The following is a 20,607-nucleotide window of genomic DNA, read 5'->3' as shown; positions in this document are numbered from 1 at the left end:
AGGCGGGGTCCACCCTGGACAGGTCGCCAGTCCATCAAAGTGCATCACAGAGACAAACAGGACAAACAACCATTCACACACACACTCACACCTAAGGAGAATTTAGAGAAAACAATTGACCTAACAGTCATGTTTTTGGACTGTGGGAGGAAGCCAGAGTACCCGGAGAGAACCCACGCATGCTCAGGGAGAACATGCAAACTCCATACAGAAAGGGATTGGAACCCGGAACCTTCTTTCTGCAAGGAAGCAGTGCTACCCACTGCTCCACTTTGCAGTCTCATCCTCCGATCATCATAGACAATTCATCTCCAGTACAGAACATGGGGATGGTAGCATTATGCTGTGGGAATCATCTTTAGAGTCAGAGTCAAAGGAAAGATTGAAGAAGCTAAAAAAAAAAAAAGGAAGTGTTGCTCGCAAACCTCATTTTGAATTTAGAAAGCTTCCTGGAGGGGAAGCGAAAGGTCTTCAAACCTTGAAAAACAAGTCCAGTGAATTGCTTTTTAGACTTTTACGTAACAAACCTCAATAGATGTCCAATCATAATTGGGAAAGTTCGATATCTGAAATGTGTGGCGTGCAATTGTAGTAAAATTCACTGTACCCCGTGGCCAATTGGGAATCTGGGGCAAGACAATAATGCAGACTCAGAGGCTCCATCGAATCTGACTGATTTTGACCTATTTTCAGGAGCAATTTTCTCTCTAGTCAATTAATGACCCACACATGGTAGGATGTAAACCATTCCAACCATAAAACACGGTAGTGGCAGGATCATGCTATGGGGGATGATTTCCTTCAGTAGAAACAAAGAAGCAGGTCAGAGTGGATGAAATATGGGATTTTTAAAGATGTTTTTTATCCAGACTGACTAAATTTGTGCCAATCATCAAATAAATCAAGCTCAGTCTATCTAGATAGAGGTATAATAGGTGGGTAACAAAGGTGCTCTTATTTCTCACATTTTTATTTGGAGGAATAACTTACAAATATTTAAAAAAAAAAAATCCTTCCGCTCCACAATTATAACCTATTATCTATTTAAAGTAATAACTAGTTACACATTTCGGTTTGCTGTTATTATGATAAATGTGCTAAAGTTAAATGAATGAATGCTGAATGAATGCTTGCAGAGATCATTTAGGTTCAGTGAGTTCATCTCATTTAAATGCTAACTATAGGTATTATCTCCAATCGGAGTCACAAACAACAGGCTCCGTGCAAAAGATGGTGAAGGTTTATTGTTCACACTCACAATTTGCCATCCTTGAAGGAACGGACGAAGACGTTGTCCTTCTTCACGGTCATGTCTTCATGGCAGTCTGGGGAGATGACCTTGTGGTGCAAAGAAAAAGAAGAAATAGACAAAAAGTCAGATGAGATTCAAGAAGAAAAGGAGCTGAAGTGTTTACAGAGGTAAAATCTATTTTCTGTATGAAAGCAAAAAGCTAAAAAAAAAAAAAAGAGCTGATAAGTGTTTGAGGAGTAAGCAGCTTATAGCAGTGTGTGTTACTGCTGGAAGGAGCAGAGAAGCAAAACCATGAGAGGAGGCAGCCCTGGTGTTATGATCTCCACTAACTCTCTGCCTGCCGCCTCCTGGACTCTGTAGCAGAAACATGCTTGCATGCTGAACGCCTCGACCTAAACACAGTGACTTACATGCTGCACTGTCAGGGTGAACACTTAAGCATGACCTTTCCCCCTTTTACAATCCAAGTCAGGACGAATAAAAACCTTTAGCTGCAGCCATGGATCATCTGCGGCATGACACATGTAGCAGCACAGGGGAAACACCGATAAGCTGCTGTGTAATGCTCTTCTTTATTCAGTCACAAGGAGGCAGCATGGAGCCCATCCAACAACAACAAATTCAGGAGGAGGGGTTGTGCTGAGCACAGTTAAAAGGACAGCTTTCCCCACCCTCTGCCATTCTCCCACTTCTAGTGGTAGCACTTATACAAACAACAAAGAGCAGTTCCCATATCAGTGTGTTCTAACACAGGCTGAGTTTATAAATGGATCTGAAGACACGGGCTGGAAACTACTGACCTGATTGTGCTTCACTGCTGCTCAGATAAGCTCTAATTCCTGGAGAAACCGTAGGAAAACATTCCCCCTACGCGGGGAAATTAGCTCAAAACATGCATGTTGTGGCAATTCAAGGCAACTGAGCTCCAAAGCAATCACATAATCCTGCTGAGTGTTTGTGTTACATAAGCAGGCATTTTGATGAAATGGCACAAAGCTGTGGCTACGATGTTAGATCAGCAGCTGTGGTCTCTTTTTTTTTTTCTTTTGCTAAGATGCGGCACCAGGCAGCTGGGAGAGAAAGGTGTGAACTCACCAGAGCGGGATACCACGTGCTCTTCTTCTTGTCAGCGGTGACTGGCCCCTCCACACAGACCACCTTACCGAATAGATCCTCGTTCTGCCGCTGGTCGCTCTCCTCTTCTTCACTGGAGGAGGAGGACAACTCCTCCTCTTGACTGTGGGAGGAAATAACAATTTAGAGGATGGAGGGAGCAGGTTAATGCATTTAAACACTAAACTTAGGTCATCCAAACTTAAGTTAGAGCAAGATAACTTTATCTGTTCCTTACAGAGTTTCTCCGTTTTTTATTCCTTGCTGCAAAATGGCTCAAGCTCATTTAGAATCAATGGAGAACATTTAACATGAACAAATTTCTAGTCTTGCTAAAGATTCTCTGTTAGATTTAGGTCTGGACTTTGACTAGGCCACAACTAAAACATATAAACAGAGCCGCCTTATTCTTCTTGCACTTCGCTCCACCCTTTCTGCTGAACGACCTCATCTCTGCTACAGAAAGCTATTCCAACAGCCACCATCATCTTTCTTGTTGTAGTTTTTCACTTAAGATCACAATGAGTGGAATTTGTTACATTTTCACCAACACGAAACATTTTTCAAAATGCTTTTCCATCAATAGCTTGTGGCAAACTGCAAACAGGAATAAGTGGGACTCCTCTGTATTTACAAAATATTAAAACTGTTAATGAATGAATGCTACTTCCTTAGAAAACGGTTAGCTAATCTGAATTTTCTCTGTTAAGTGCTTCAAGATGACATTTTGTGAATTGTATATAATGAAACTGAACTGAATTGAATATATACCGTAATTTTCGGACTATTAGCCGCACCTAAATATAAGCCACAGAAGCTAAATTGCATGATTTGTACAGATACAAGCCGCACCAGACTATAAGCCGCAGGTTTTTTTATGTTTAATGTCCGTCTTTCTCGCTGTCGTTCTGTCTCGTACCACTCGCGGTAGAAGTCTGCTTCCAGAGGACCTCCGCATTCCCCCGCGCGCGGCTACTGTACTTGTGTGTTGAAGCAAATGTGACGTCAACATGGTGGACGGTAAAATCCATAGATTTAGGCATTACGCTAGTGGCCGTTAGCTGTAAAAGTCCGTAGATAAGCCGCGTTGTTATATAAGCCGCAAGGTCGAAAAATGGGAAAAAAGTTGCGGCTTATAGTCCGAAAATTACGGTAGTGGTCAGAGTCCTTGGTCCTGAGCTGGGAATCTCTGTAGCTCCTCCAGAGAGCTGATAGAAGCCTCTAGGCTGCTCGGGCCCAGCCTGTGAGTTTAGCTGGAATGGCATCTTTTATTACGTCTTCATTTGCATCATACTCCCTCATTTCATTCAATGATGTTCAAAGCTCAGCATAAAGGGCTGGTTATCCTCCTACAGCAGTGTGTCGCAGTGAGCTTGTCACAGATATTTTTGATTTATGCCGAATTTTGAAACGTGGTCTGTGCTATGTTATTCCACGCCACAAAGCAAGAGGGATAATCGCAAACTAGCTAGGATTGTGGATGACCGTGTGTCAGTTTGACAAGCTTTTTCGCCGTCTACAACCCCTCATTCAACGCCGGACGACACACAGTTCACCCGCGAAAGACTTGCCATGGAGTGTTTTGGCTTCAGGTGCAAACCAACAGACCGTCGCACTGAGCTACAAACTAGCGTCTGGTACGGTGCCTGGGATAGTGTCAGAGTTTCTGCTATTAGGTCCCAAACAGGAAACAAGCATACTATAGAGTGGATGTAGAATTGACCAATCAGGGGGGTCCTTTCTCCCGTCCCTGCAACGCCATCTGCGGAACTGTCTGCAGTCACCTACAATTTTGGAGAGATGCGATATCTGCGTTAACTGCGACGAACATACGCAGACGACCTGGTTTCTGAGCATAAACCAGGCTTTCGGCTCTATAATCTACTCCTGATTTAAACTCTCCCTGAGCCAAGCACTCTGTCCCCTGGTCTCCATGATGCTACAACAAACAACTAAAATAAGGGGTTTAAATTACTCACAATTAGGGTTGTCAAAAGTATCGATACTCAAAAAAAATCCGGATACAATACTCATTTTCAAAAGTATCGATACAGCCATCTAAAGTTAGCCTGGGTGCCATTCCGAACTTAGTCCCGCCCACAAAGTTTGAGGTTGGGAAGTTCGGTCTGGCTCTGCTCCATAGTAGCGCGAGTATTATCGCCCACTGTCAGGAGATCCAATCAAATTGTCAGGGCGGGCTTTATACGATGATGGACAGATGACCAACAGTAACGTAATCAACCACGTGACCAATGCGCGCTTGGGTGACAACAATAATGGCTGCCGCTGGAGAGTTTAGGTGAGTAGATTCTGCTATTAGGTCTGTTCTAGAAGATATCGACAGCAAATTAATTTTAAAAGAGGAACAGAGAAACGCGATCAAGGCTCATCTTCATATTCTAGGCGTGCAACTGCACGCTTTGATTTTTGTGGACAACAACTATGCCTCGCTTTACATACGTCACGCACTCCGTTGCCCTTATTGGTTGTAGGTCTATCCAATTGAGTGCAGAGGCATTTTTTTTCCTGGTTCGTTCAAAACACGCCCCATAATCACAGCTCTATGGAGCAGCATCAGACTCATTCTGACTAGAATTAAGTCGGACTACGTCAGGCTAATCTAAAGGGCAGAATAGTGGAAAATGCACTTTCAGAACACTGTGATTGAATAATTCTGTGCATTTTTCAGTTTCAGACTTTTTTTGTAACAGGTGCAGCTGCAGAGAATTATTTTTGTTTAGCTGGTTTGGCCAGTGTCATTGTTATGTCTGAAAACATAGCCAACAAAGGAACACTTATTTTTTATTTTGTAAGTTTTTTATCACGTTTGCTTTGTTCTTATTGTTTTTTTTATTTATTTCTTGTATTTTTTTAGTAATGAAAATATTTCTGTTGAATTTTAGAGTCGTTTTTTTCTGGTGGTATCGTAAAGGGTATTGAATATCGAATATTTTACTTAGTATCGGTATCGAGTTGAAAAGTTTAGTATTGTGACAACCCTACTCACAATTGGGCTTTATTTAGCAGTTGGATGATTGCAAAAGGTAATCGATGGCACTGGGCTGTTTTCAGAGCATAGGTGGCTTGATACAAAAAACACACTAAGCATATTGGACTTTTAAATCAGCAAAAAAAAAAGTTTTTTCTCCTTCCACTTCATGATAATGCACCACTTTGTTTTGGTACATCAGATAAAATCCCCGACAGATCGACTGAAGTCAACAGCATAATTAAGTAACCATGCAATGGAACACAACCCTGCAAAACAGTGAGTATCATCACATTTCTCAGTAAAAAAGCAAAAAAACTCATAACTTCCATCAGGCTCTCTCCTTTTAAAACGGGAAGAAGTCTTTGTCACCCAAACCAATTATCTCTTTATCCAGTTTCTAAGTGAGCGACATGAACAGTCTTGAGTACAACAGTCTAGCTCCGTATTTAGTGTTCTTATCACTGTGTAGCAGAGTGAAACACTACTGACGAGCTCACTCATTAGGATCAGCATGCTGATGCTCTGAGCTCCTTCTCCAACAGTCCTCCTGATTCTCTGTCCTGCAGGCTGCAGACAGACAGACCAAACGCCACGTCTCTGAGTGATCATGCAAGCAGCACCAGCAGGCAAACAGATCCTCTGTCCTCTTTTTATGCCTCACTAGCCCAGCTCTGTGTACATATAAACACGGCGTCTGGCACGAAGAGAGAGCAGTAAATCAGTCAGGCTGCTGCCGCTACAACAACAATAACAACAAGCTGTGACTTTAAGTCATAAACAAAGCACTGTAATGACTTCATGGAAGCGAAACTACCATTTATTTAGGAAACAGGATCCAACACTAACTGACAGCTGTTGCAGGCGGTACGTTAAGGGTAAATATTTTAGCTCTGCCACTGTATTTGTTACCGATCATATCGGCTCAAGCGGCAAAGTCAACCTTTGCAATTCATGAAATAAAACATCAGTGGTGTACAGAGGGATAACAGAGCCAAGGTGCTAATTCACAACTGCGGCTATTCTGAATCAATAGGCCATCAACATTTAGGCTAATATTGACTGCTCTGTGGGGGCAATTATAAAGGAGAATAAGATAATGTAGCCAAGTGTCCTATTTAAAAGGGAATTATCCTCAAATAAACCCTAAGCAGTGGCTATTCGTAAATGAAAAGCAGGATATTTCCAGGAGCAGGCAAACATCATGGGATTTGAATAGCAAAAAAAACAAAAAAAACAAAACCAACATACTAGAGGATCTAAACTAACGGAAAGGGAGAAAAAGGTAAGATTCAGCCTGGCAACGCAACCAAACACAGATTAGCCAGAATCAGAAGCAAGACTTTACTGATATATTAATTTCTTCATCTGGTTCTCAGTGAACTTCAGTTATTTAACTGAAATTAGGCAACAATTTAACTTTAAAATGAGACAATCTAGTAGAGACAAAACCCAAACTGCACCAAAAGGAGGATTTACAAGGTTCTGACTTAGTGGTTTAAGAAAAGATGCAGATTTTGTTTTGTTAGAAAACCTTTAAAAGCAGCGTAGCTGTCAGAAACAAGCTTGAGGTGGAGGGCAATACTCACATAGGGTTTGACCTGCGACCACGGTTGCCCTTCTTGCCAATGACCGGTGTGCCAAAGTGCTCTGGGTTTGTTAAGGGGAGTCTGTCGAGTGTCTGTGGATTAAACCAAACAAAACAAATAGCCTCAGCTGCCTCTCAAAGCAATTAGAATCTTAAAAAGAATTCAGTGACATGACATGAAATCTGTTCACAGGATTTCATTAGTTAAAAATAGATTTTTCCACAAAGAGAGAGAGAAAAAAGTGTGTAATCTTAAGGCAATAATCTTTAGTTTAATTGTGAAAAATAACATTCATGGCTTCATGTCTTAAGATTTGTTTCCCCCTGTCAAAGCGAGCTATTAAACTGAAGACCAGCACACCACTTGCCTCGCTTTCTGCAAAGTGACGTGCTCCTTTCAGGCAGAGAGAAGAACGCCTCAGGGTTTTCTCGTCGCCGTCATCAAAAACTGCAAAGGCGAGACAAAACCATTAGGCTGCTGCATGTAGGACAGGAGTCCATCAACACACTGTTACAGAAACACAGCGGGACCCAGATATATTCTCATCCCATCGTCAAGATGTCTGCATGGTGAAATCAGCTCTGCTTTCAGCAGCTGGAGAGATGCATCCACCCCTCACACACACACAGGTAACGTCATCAAGGCAAAGAGAATTAAAGAAAACACACGAGTGAGGAATCAGGAAATGAGTTTCAGTGAATGGAAATGATTAATCTGAGCCAGGATGTTTTCAGCACCGTGGAATCCCTCTGGGGGCTTTTCAGCGACAAAAATGAAGCAGAGAAACGTCTGATCAGAGCAGCAGAAGACACACACTGCAACTGTATAGATTTTCAATAAAGGAGCAGACTAAACCTGAGAAAAACCGCAGTTTGGGGCTTCTCTCAAATATCTAAGATTACAGCTACAGGATTAAAATAATAATTAATAACAACAATTGAACTTCATTGTTACACTATGTTAGACTCACTACCAGGATGAGCACATATTTCTTAAAAAAAAAAAAAAAAAAAAGTAAAAAAATGATCCATTTGACTTTGTTTCCAAGTTTGTAGAAGTTTTTCTTCCCATCCAATAAGCTTTTTCAATAAAAAATGTCAGAAATAGTGCTGAGTTTGAGGCTTCATCGAGTGGACCAATAAAGCCTTGTTTTCTCTTAGAAAACATGCAAATTGAGCAAAAGGGCCCGCCCCTTTAGCCTGTAATATCCAATACCTGCCTATGTCTCTGAACGAGGGTCGTTAGAGGGAATGGGCAAGTAGAACAGCCTTACGTTAACATATCACCAGAATGATTGACAATTAGGAGGACCACTTATTTTGATGATCAACCCGGAAAAAGAACATCCTCCACTATACCTTTAAGGTTTCTGCGGCGCACGCCGCTACCTGGAGCTGGGGTCATACGTACGTGCATCAAACACAGCTGAGCCTTAAGTTTGATTTATTCTTGACGCATTTCCTTTACGTTTTGCACAGAAAATCAGATACGCAAACACGTCTGTTTTTCAAAGTGCTCCTTTGCTCATTTGTCCTACAGAGCTCCTGGGAGCTTTTAATGTTCTTTTAATGTTGCTCCAAAACAACAGTGTTATAACATTAGCTTAGCATGTAGCACCGCTCAGCGTTTCGTTTTTTTCCATCTTCATCTGCCGTATGTGCCTCCGAACAATGCTGCTGTCTTTATCTTGTTTCTTAAGAGGTTTGATTGTTTTTTTTTTCTGAATTTAGACGTGTTAGCAGGCTTCATGACTTCCGATATTTTTGTGATTAGGAGAAGCTGCAGGGAGTGGAGGAGCTGAGCCTGTTAGTGCAGCTCCGCAGAGGAAAATAGTGCCACAGTTTGGGTAAAGGTTGATGTTGATTTTGATCAAAATTAGTTTGTTTGTCTGACTACATAGAAGTATTGACTATTTTCACAACACATGAGACCAATAAAAAGAAGCTTTATGTGGAAATGCTGTGCCATAGCAAAGCTGACTAGACAAATGTATTCCAGCAGACGTTCACTGCCGGTCCCTCTGAAGTCTGGCATGTTGTCTGCTTCACATTCCTCAAAAGACCTCAGTTAATTCCTGCTGCTTTTGCACCTTTTTCCACCCCACTTTCTCCTCCCACTAAACTTCTAACTGATGTGCTTGGATAGAGCATCCTTCACAGCTTAACAGCTCAGAGCTACTTTGTACTTTTCCTGCTTTTACAACTCAAGTCAGCACCCCAGTTTTCCTTAGAATAGACATACGGAATCAAATTCCTAACACAGTTTAGTTAAAAGTACTCAAATACTTTCAATATTTTCTCTTTTCATAAGCTGTAATCATAAAAATTAGCAAAGAAATGCCAGAAATACATCACAGTGGTTATAAAGTGTCCATTCAGCATAACCCCTAATTTACACTGCATCCCGCTGTGCTGAGCTGCGAACACCGCAGCAAATACGCAGCTATTATAGTCAAAGGGAGTATTTGCAGAGCCTCTGCAAGTTGTTGTTGAGAAAGCAAAATATGAGTCTGTTCCATTTTTGTCAGACTGCAGCAAATACACAGAAATCACATCCTTTCAACAGGAAACTGATCACAGCATCTGGATTTTCAAAACAATTCACTTGACACGGGTAGATTAACTTCAACAGCTCTCTATATTTACAGATTTGTGAGTTTATTTGTTTACATTTTCGCAATTGAACATATTAGGTCAATAACCGGGATGTATTATTTCTAGGTGATCAAAGCATAATTTAACATTAAATCCACCAAAAATAAACAAAGAAATAATTTCTCATCCACTGCAGAACATAACTAGAGAAAAATATTTAGATCTCAAATAATTAGTAAAGCAGCTTTAACTGCTTTAAAAGTCCACAAGAGAAAATGTTTTGGTCTGATTCCTGCATTCATCACTGGCTTTTAGCCTTGGAGCTCCTACACAGCAGAGCAGATGCAGTTTAAATATGGCATAAAGGGTTTCACTTTTTAAACTAAATTACTGAAATGAATGAGTTTTTTAAAATCCAATTTACTTCAATGCATCTTTGATTCCAGAAACAAGGAATAATAACGTAATGTGTTATATTTTTATCCCCAACCGGTCTGCTGCTTCATCTGTTCCCTTTGTTTTACTTTAAGAATAAAAAAATGAAATCATAGACATAAAACCTCATAATGAATTTTCGAGCTGACTGATAAAGCCCTCCAGGTGGAGAATAAATAGGAATTACTTTAAATGTACAGGTGCTGGTCATAAAATTAGAATATCATGAAAAAGTAGATTGATTTCAGTAATTCCATTTAAAAAGTGAAACTTGTATATTATATTCATACATTACATACAAACTCATATATTTCAGATGTTTATTTTGTTTAATTTTGATGATTACAAATGACAACAAATGAAAATCTCAAATTCATCATATCAGAAAATTAGAATATTACTGAAGACCAATAAAAACAAAGGATTTATAGAAATGTTGGCCAACTGAAAAGTATGAACATGAAAAGTATGAGCATGTACAGCACTCAGTATTTAGTTGGGCCTCCTTTGGCCTGTATTACTGCAGCAATGCGGCGTGGCATGGAGTCGATCAGTCTGTGGCACTGCTCAGGTGTTATGATAGCCCAGGTTGCTCTAATAGTGGCTTTTAGCTCTTCTGAATTGTTGGGTCTGGTGTATTGCATCTTCTTCTTCACAATACCCCATAGATTTTCTATGGGGTTAAGGTCAGGAGAGTTTGCTGGCCAATTAAGAACAGGGATACCATGGTCCTTCAACCAGGTACTGGTAGCTTTGGCACTGTGTGCAGGTGCCAAGTCCTGTTGGAAAATGAAATCTGCATCTCCAAAAAGTTGGTCAGCTGCAGGAAGCATGAAGTGCTCTAAAACTTCCTGGTATGTGGCTGCGTTGACCCTGGACCTCAGAAAACACAATGGACCAACACCAGCAGATGACATGGCACCCCAAACCATCACTGACTGTGGAAACTTTACACTGGACTTCAAGCAACGTGGATGAAGTGCCTCTCTTCTTTTCCTCCAGACTCTGGGACCTTGATTTCCAAAGGAAATGCAAAATTTACTTTCATCAGAGAACATGACTTTGGACCACTCACCAGCAGTCCAGTCCTGTTTCTCTTTAGCCCAGGCAAGACGCTTCTGACGCTGTCTGTGGTTCAAGAGTGGCTTGACACAAGGAATGCGACAGCAGAAACCCATGTCTTTCATACGTCTGTGTGTGGTGGTTCTTGAAGCACTCACTCCAGCTGCAGTCCACTCTTTGTGAATCTCCCCCACATTTTTGAATGGGTTTTGTTTCACAATCCTCTCCAGGGTGCGGTTATCTCTCTTGCTTGTACACTTTTTTCGACCACATCTTTTCCTTCCCTTCGCCTCTCTATTAATGTGCTTGGACACTCAGCTCTGTGAACAGCCAGCCTCTTTAGCGATGACCTTTTGTGTCTTGCCCTCCTTGTGCAAGGTGTCGATGGTCGTCTTTTGGACAACTGTCAAGTCAGCAGTCTTCCCCATGATTGTGTAGCCTATAGAACTAGACTGAAAGACCATTTAAAGGCTTTTGCAGGTGGTTTGAGTTAATTAGCTGATTAGAGTGTGGCACCAGGGGCCATCAATTTTGAACCTTTTCACAATATTCTAATTTTCTGATATGATGAATTTGAGATTTTCATTTGTTGTCATTTGTAATCATCAAAATTAAACAAAATAAACATCTGAAATATATGAGTTTGTATGTAATGTATGAATATAATATACAAGTTTCACTTTTTAAATGGAATTACTGAAATCAATCTACTTTTTCATGATATTCTAATTTTATGACCAGCACCTGTATATGTCCCTTTAAAACCCCAAATTCAGAAGAGCTATTGGTATGTTTACTAGAAAGCTATCTTAAACGTCTTCTGCATTTTAAATTGTATAAAATTTAAACAATTTATATAAAGTGGTTAGAAAGTATACACCAAATAAAAATCCACTAAAGCTGTATTTCTCTTTGTAAAAAAAATTAAAGCAAATTCAATGCTTTAAACATGTAAATCCCTCTTAAACCTTTGCATTTAAGAAACGAAAAAGGTTTGCTTTAAAGCTAAATATAACTGACAAAATAAAATTGGTGAAACAGACCTTTGGGTTTTTGTTGTCTCTGTATTTAAACAGTTTCAGTCACCTAAAAATCACAATAGTGACAGCAAAAACGAACTCAATATGTGCCGAATCAAACAGAGAGTGGGTCATTTGATATGATGCTGGGCAATTAATTGCATTTGCAATATAATTGCAATTTAACAAAACATTTTTTTTTCTTTTTATTGTGGAGGCACACAATTTCAGTTACATCACGTTTTACAAGAATACGACACTACATTTGTCACTCCGGTCCTTTAGGTGGCGTTTATCCGATGATAGCGGGATCCAACGATAGAAGGGAGCAAAAAGCTGCAGCTAGCACACAGATCAATGCATGCAAGAAGAAGGTTAAAGTCCTGCAGCAATGGAAAAAACTGAAACCTTAGAGCAGGGGTCTGCAACCTTTCATATCCAAAGAGCCGTTTTGCCCAGAGTACGACCAAATAAAAATTGCTTAGAGCTGCAAAATATACCATGACTTTTCTAGAAAACCTTTTTTTTTTTATCTCGTATAGGAAATTAGTTGTTGCCATCTCAAACAATCAATTTATATATTTTTCATGTTAAAACATATAATTTTCAAACTAATCCTTGGAAAAATTTCTCTTAAAACATATTTCTGGTTCTTTTAATCTCATTCTTTTCCATCTTATAAAAAAACGCTAAAGCTATTGATACCGGTATAGATTATAGTAAATTATTGAGCTCTTAATATACATTTTAGCCACTATTAAGAGCCGCTGGAGAGGGTCCAAAGAGCCATATGTGGCTCTGGAGCCGCAGGTTGCAGACCCCTGCCTTAGAGTGAAACAATTATATACTTCTGGTTAATTCAAAGAAAATATAAATAAATAATCACAATCGATATTTCAATTAAATTTCAAATTAGATTTTTGGCAAAATCGTTTGGAGTCCTACTTTGAAATTAAATCCAGATCATGACAACCACAAGGCAGGCTTAAATCTTAGGCAAACGGACTTCCTGAAGCCCTAACACACTTGAGGGTTGAAACGTTTTAAGAAATATTGAGCTTAAATCCGGTTGCCTCTGATTTAAGCCAGAAATTTAACATTAAATCTTTTAGAAAATGTTACAACTAATGCTACAGCTAAAACCTCTATATTATTTTCTTTACACCTATCCAGTCTGACAAACTCTAAATGCTGATCCCTTTCTTTTTTAGTTAAACCATGTGGCTGCTCATTTTCTTTTTTAGTGTCGTTAGCCTCAGAGATGCAGCTCCCAGACTGTAAGCAACCTCCTCTATGACTTACCGACTGTATAAATACTGGCATCAGTCAGCTTGTTAATCGTGGCCTCTTGGTAAACGCCATCCTGATTCTTCACTTCAACAACAACCCCCACCTGTGTAACAGATGCACCACTGTTATTAACATGCTGCAAATCAGAATTATTGCCTGGTAATAAATCTAATGACGTGTTATCAGTAAGAGGTGAGACAATAACAATGCACCTATAGAAACTAAAGAGAGTGAGATCAAATTAAAATGCTAATTCCCACTGTCTAATGCTTTTCTTTATTAACTGCGGAAGGGGAGAGGGTGGTTAGGAGCAAGGGAAGGAATACATTTCATTTATGCTTTAGACAAAGGGGGTTTATTAATAATGGTTGAAGCTAAAAAAGAAAAGGTAAATAATAAAAAAGGAGCATAAGATAACACAGCAGTCTCCATCGTTTTTCAAGCCGTACCTTCAGAGGCCCTTTGATGTTTTCATCGTGGACCTCTGCTGTAGACAGATCTGCTTTAAAGGTCACCTGGGGGAAGGAAGGACACAAAAGAGAATTAGTAATAAGAAGATTTACCTAAAGACCTGTTTTACAAGGACTGTGAATGGATGAATTTGTGAATGAGCTGTAGATGTCAGATTTTTCTTTTTTTCTTCTTTTTTGGGGGGAATCTACACTTTTGGACGGGTACCGCTTCCTTTCCATGATTCTGTTTGATCGTACTGAGCTAGTCCCTGGATTTCATGACGGGGTTACTGTACGTCAGTAAGAAGAAGGAAGGTGACACTACCTAAATTATTCACAATCCTTAGATTTTTATGCGTTTTGTGATGTCAAAAGCAAACAAGAGCTGAGCAATTAATTGAATTTTGAATAATCCTCATTTATGTTTATTTCCTTTTTTGAAAATTAGATTATTTTTTCTGCTAATCCACTCCTTGAACTTCAAAAGCTCAGTGTTATATCATTGAATCACTTTTTTGTTCTTAGATGTCTTGTTTGAAATGCTTGTAAAACAAGCATGTTTCATGAAAATTGAATGAAGGTCAACCAAAGAGGATGTCATTTGTCAGTTTTTATTATAAAACTTAAAAAGGAAAAAGAAAGACAACAGATTTATGAAATTTAGTAGAAAAAAAAAACCCTGAGCTGGAGATTGGAGATTTATTTTTTAAGCCTTACTGGACGGAACACGAACTTCATTGAGTTTCATTAGGATTTTATATCACAGATTAACAGCTCTGTGCTAGACTTAGAATTAGACAAACTTTATTGTCCTTTTGTACCAAATGAAATTTTATTCAGCACCATGGCTATCAAATGTAAACATAAGACTGAGATATGAGTTACAGTTTCTACAGCGCTTTAATTCGGTCGGAAAGAACGCATAAAGTTTTCCATCCTTAAAGACATGAATTGTGTTCTGCTCATTTTTCATAAAGAAATACAGGGTGTTCCAGCTAAAACCGGTTCAGCCCTGTTTGATTTGCTTCAGGATCCACCTCCGATTCAGACATTGAATTCATACATGTCACTGCATTTCATTGAAAAGAAAAAATTCTCTATCAAGGTTAATACATCTTTTGGTTTCTGGCACAATGTATTTTCGGCAGTTTGCGAATTCACAAATCTTGCGAGAATTCTTCTTGCTTGCACTGTAGAGACTGACATTTTTTCGAAAATCCCACGGGTCACGGGATTCCCGTGGGATGGGAGTCAGTATTAGTAACGATCACGTGATTGGGACGGTACAGGATTAAACATTAACGGGAGCGGGAACAAACCAATAGTAACAAAAAAAAACTAGGATCGATGCCAAAAAATAAAATAAAATAGAAAGAAAAAATCCCGTACTGGCGCCGCCATTTTGTAGTTTTTTTCCTTGAAGCCTACACTATAATGCGAGTCAAAAAAACTACACGACCCAGAAACCAACAGTGCTTCCGCTCTGAGTTTTTCACCCACACTCAAAAACAAGAATGGGAGTGGGAGTAATTTCACCAGGAGTGGGACGGGACAGGATTTAGCTTTCTACTCTGGCCCGGGATCGGGACGGGACACCATTTTTTTCTGTGGGAGTGGGACGGGACAGGAGTGAAAATCCACTCCCGTGTCAGTCTCTATTGCACGGTATGTTTTCTTCCAGGATTTTCCTAAATTTAGAGCCATCAGTTCGTTAATCAACTTGAACTACATGCATTGTCTGTGCTAGAGAAGAGCACCATGCTGCCACCACTGTGTTTCACTGTGGAAATGGAGTGTTTGGGGTCCCTGTTCCGCAGCAGACAACCTTGGGTGACAACTAACAGATGTATCCAGGCTAAGGTAACTTTCTTTACTAATAAAGTGACTTCTAAAGACATGTTTAGCCGCATGTCGTCATTCAATCGCTGGTTGTCTAGGTGGTGCCCTGAAAACAACGTGGGCTACATTAATAATTGGCAATCCTTTTGGGGAAAGCCTGGTCTGATTCGGAGAGACGGCATCCATCCCACTTTGGATGGTGCAGCTCTTCTTTCTAGGAATCTGGCCACATTTATTAGTCCTCCAAAACCCTGACCACCCAGGGTGCAGACCAGGAAGCAGAGTTGTAGTTTAACACACATCTCTGCAGCTTCTCTACTGTTACCCACTCTTTACTCCATCCAGACAGTGTCTTGCCCACGACCAAAATCTAATAAATTAGCAAAGATTCCCAAAGGAGTAAATCATGATAATCTAATTAAAATCAAAATAACTCCAATTGGGGAAAAAGTTAAAACAATTAAATGCGGTCTGTTTAACATAAGATCGCTTTCCTCTAAAAGTCTACTAGTTAATGACTTGATTTGTGATAATCACATTGACTTGTTTTGCCTTACAGAAACCTGGCTGCAGCAAGAGGATTATGTGAGCATAAATGAGGCAACTCCTTCAAGCTATTTAAATTTTCACATCCCCAGAAGTTCTGGGCGAGGAGGAGGAGTAGCAACAATCTTCGAGTCTGACTTACTGATTACTCCCAAAACAATTAATTCCTACAACTCTTTTGAACATTTAACCCTTAATTTCCCTGATCCAAATTTCAAGGCAAGAAAACCTCTTCTTTTTGTAACTTTGTATCGTCCACCAGGTCCTTACTCTGAATTTTTAGATGAGTTTTCAGAGTTCCTTTCTGATTTGGTATTAAATACTGACAGGGTCATCATAGTGGGAGATTTTAACATCCATGCTGACATTGAAGGCGATAGCTTAAGAGCAGCCTTTAATGCTATCTTAGACACTATTGGCTTTGTTCAAAATGTGAATAGTCCCACGCATTCTCATCTTCATACTTTGGATCTTGTGCTGACATACGGCATAGAATGTGAAGAAATAACAGTATTTCCTCACAACCCTGTCCTCTCTGACCACTTTCTAATAACCTTCAGGATTACTTTAACAGAGTTCTCCTCCCCCAAAAGAAGGTTCAATTTTAGTAGATCTTTATCAGATAGTGCAGTTATAAATTTTAAAGAATCTGCTTCACTTTCTCTCTGCTCTGTGTCACTGAGCAGTGCTGCAGAGTGCAAAAGCTTAGCTTATTCCCCTTCACAGGTTGATGATTTTGTTGAGGGGGTTGCTAGTTCTCTGCGTATTGCCTTAGACAACGCAGCTCCTTTGAAAATGAAAACCGTTAAAAATAGAAAGCTTGCTCCTTGGTTTAATGCAGAGCTGCGTACTTTGAAGCAAAATGCTAGGAAACTGGAGAGAAAATATCGCTCCACAGGCCTGCGAGAGTCCTTCCTAGTCTGGAAAAATGGTTTACTGCTGTATAAGAGGACCCTTTGTAAAGCAAGAGCAGCATACTTCTCCTCATTAATAGAGGAGAATAAGAATAATCCTAGATTTCTTTTTAATACAGTTGCCAAACTCACCCAGAGCCATAGCTCTGTTGAACCGTCCATTCCACCTGCTCTTAGCAGCAATGATTTTATGGGATTCTTTATAAATAAGATTGATCTTATTAAAAATAAGATCATAAGCACTCCTCTATCCGCGATTGTACCTGAGGTAGTCATGGAATCTGAACCGGGTTTAGACTGCTTTGATCCAGTTGAACTCTCTGAATTAGCAAAATTATTGTCTTCATCTAAGCCTTCAACTTGTATGGTAGATCCAGTTCCAACCAGGTTATTTAAGGAGGTATTCCCTTTGATCTCCTCCTCCATTTTAGATGTGATTAATCTATCTCTGTTACAGGGATATGTACCTAAAGCTTTTAAGATTGCTGTAATTAAACCTCTGCTTGAGAAACCGTCTCTTGACCCAGATGACTTGGTCAATTATAGACCTATATCCAATCTTCCTTTCTTATCCAAAATTCTTGAGAAAGTAGTTGCCAAACAAGTTTGCGATCACTTCCACCATAATGAACTTTTTGAAGAGTTTCAGTCTGGCTTTAGAGCTCATCATAGCACTGAAACAGCTCTGGTGAAAGTCACTAATGATATTCTCATGGCCTCAGATAATGGACTTGTATCTGTGCTCGTCCTGTTGGATCTTAGTGCTGCATTTGATACAGTTGACCATAATATTCTTTTAGAAAGACTTGAATATTTTGTTGGAATTAAAGGAACAGCACTAGACTGGTTTAAATCTTATCTATCTGATCGAATTCAGTTTGTTCATGTTAATGATAGATCTTCAACACGCTCAAAGGTTACCTGTGGAGTACCACAGGGATCAGTGCTAGGACCAATTCTCTTTACTTTATACATGCTCCCAATTGGTAGAATTATTAGACAGCATGGGATTAATTTCCACTGTTATGCTGATGATACCCAGCTATATCTGTCTATAAATCCAGATGAAGCTAACCCATTACATAGATTACAGGCATGTCTTGAAGACATAAAAACCTGGATGACTCTTAATTTTCTGCTTCTGAATGCAGACAAAACAGAAGTTATAGTCTTTGGACCAGAGTCTCTGAAAAAGAAACTGATTAGCCAGTCACTTCATTTGGATGGGATTAAACCGATTTCAGATAATAAAGTAAAAAATCTTGGTGTTATTTTTGATCAGGACCTGTCATTTAAATCCCATATCAAAGAGGTTTCTAGAATTTCCTTCTTTCATCTGAGGAACATTGCAAAAATTAGAAATATCCTGTCCAGGGGTGATGCTGAGAAACTAGTCCATGCATTTGTTACTTCAAGGCTGGACTATTGTAATTCTTTACTATCAGGAAGTCCACAAACTGTAGTTAAAAGCCTTCAGCTGATCCAAAATGCTGCAGCCAGAGTTCTAATGAAAATGAAAAAGAGAGATCATATCTCTCCTATCCTGGCTTCTCTTCATTGGCTTCCTGTTAAATCAAGAATAGAATTTAAAATCCTCCTTCTCACATATAAAGCCTTAAATGGCCAAGCTCCATCTTATATCAGAGATCTGATTGTTCCTTATGTTCCTAACAGAGCACTTCGCTCTCAATCTGCAGGTTTACTAGTGGTTCCTAGAATTTCTAAAAGTAGAATGGGAGGCAGATCTTTTAGTTATCAGGCTCCTCTCCTGTGGAACCACCTACCAGTTTTAGTCCGTGAGGCAGACACCCTGTCTACTTTTAAGGCTAGGCTTAAAACTTTCCTTTTTGATAAAGCTTATAGTTAGAGTGGCTCAGGTTATCCTGAGCTATCTCTATAGTTATGCTGCTATAGGCTTAGACTTTTGGAGGACATAGGGACCCCCATTTCATCATTCTGCTTCATTCTCTCTCTGTTCTCCTATTCTGCAGAATCTGTTAGTTCAATCTCTAACCTTCTGCTCTCTCTGCTTTTCCTCAGAGTAGCTTTGCCTCGTCTGTTCCTGTTTGGCTGTGACGTCATCCTGGAAAAAAACATCAGCTGTGCTGCTTCTATCAACACCCTTGTTAATAGATGTTGGAGATCGGCCTGTTTTCCAGTGTGGTCCTGTATCTCTGACCGTGACTGAGTGGATGTGCTCTCTTCGTCCTCTGGCATGGGAGCTGCCTTGGAGCTCGTCTGCCTGGCTGTGTGTTTCCTGGACGGGGCCGCCTTTTACAGCTGCTTTTTGTATCTCTGCTTCTGTCTCCTTGAACCCCAGTCGGCCTCGGCAGATGGCCGCTCACACTGAGCCTGGTTCTGCTGGAGGTTTCTTCCTGTTAAAAGGGAGTTTTTCCTCTCCACTGTCGCTACAAGCATGCTTAGTGTGGGGGATTGTATTTGAGTCAATGAGTCAATGCAATCAACTGGTTTTCCTTAGATAGAAAAATTTGTATCAATTTGACTGTATGATCTGGTTGAACTGTAAAGTGCCTTGAGATGACATGTGTTGTGAATTTGGCGCTATATAAATAAACTGAATTGAATTGAATTGAATTAAAGGCATATGATTGAAACAAATTTTATTTAGGGTCTTCTTAGTAAAGGGAGCTGAATGCAGATAAAATTTCCTATTTTCCATTATCCATTTAGTACACCTGGAAAGTGTTTACAAAAGTAAGAAAAAAAGAACCCTCTTTACATTTCATTGATTTTCCCTCAATTTGAGTTTTTTAATTTCTTTCTGTTTCCTGGGAACATTTTTTGGGAGAATGTATACGTAATATAACACGATTAATTTGAGAGTGCAATTAAATTTGCTTTCTGTGAAATCCAGCTCAATTTAGAATCAATGACACAGAGGCTCAGGGTGAACAAAATGTCAAATAGCCGCTATTAGAAAGCACTCCTGCAGGTAACTGCTTCAGGCAATGACATGGAGTCGGTTCAGATAAACCAGCGGGAGAAAAAAAAAAAGCAATCGAAAATTCACTGTGTAGGCAGAATCAAGGCAAAAAATGAAAGAAATGTTTGAAATTGTCAGGTCATGAAAAATAAGACAGGAAAGGAAATGAATAAAAAGCTTTCTGAGGCAGTAGTTCCTCGGTTAATGACATTCTAGCCTGATGAAATAAAGGGATTCCTTTCTAACAGAGAGCAGCAGGATGCTGTTCACTCTAAAGGCGAAGCCAAGAAGGACCTGTGATGTCTAAAGCCACAGCTAGACCACATCAATAACACCTGACCACACTAACAAAGCCAAGTTGCTGTGGGGGAGCTTTTCAGCTGTTTGGGCTCAATAAAATAACACACATTTTAGATGATAAAACAAAGCATTTGATTAGAGAAAACCAAATGTAATTACCTCATCATTGTCATACCTTAAAAACATTCCAGTTTATTAGATGTTTCCTGTTTAATGCTGTTTTTTTCTCCCAGTATTTTGATGCATCAGGTTGTCTAGGTCAATAAAGT

The 20,607-nt window shown here is 39.7% G+C and overlaps 1 protein-coding gene across 1 annotated transcript in view; it reads right to left on the bottom strand.

Moving 5' to 3' along the window:
• arid4b (AT-rich interaction domain 4B) overlaps positions 1-20,607 on the bottom strand; it is an 87,396-nt gene that overhangs the window by 40,655 nt on the left and 26,134 nt on the right. Inside the window, exons 4-9 of the mRNA XM_038284145.1 lie at positions 13,793-13,858; positions 13,356-13,446; positions 7,311-7,390; positions 6,944-7,035; positions 2,348-2,489; positions 1,259-1,338 (exon numbers count right to left, since the gene is read on the bottom strand). Of these exons, the coding sequence (XP_038140073.1) occupies positions 1,259-1,338; positions 2,348-2,489; positions 6,944-7,035; positions 7,311-7,390; positions 13,356-13,446; positions 13,793-13,858 (551 nt within the window). The remainder of the gene's footprint in view (positions 1-1,258; positions 1,339-2,347; positions 2,490-6,943; positions 7,036-7,310; positions 7,391-13,355; positions 13,447-13,792; positions 13,859-20,607) is intronic.

The sequence above is a fragment of the Cyprinodon tularosa genome, unplaced genomic scaffold (assembly GCF_016077235.1).
Source record: "Cyprinodon tularosa strain WSP-4 unplaced genomic scaffold, ASM1607723v1 ctg199, whole genome shotgun sequence".
Lineage (NCBI taxonomy): Eukaryota > Metazoa > Chordata > Actinopteri > Cyprinodontiformes > Cyprinodontidae > Cyprinodon > Cyprinodon tularosa.
Note: the sequence above shows the minus strand (reverse complement) of the source record. Positions and strands in the feature narration are given on the sequence as shown.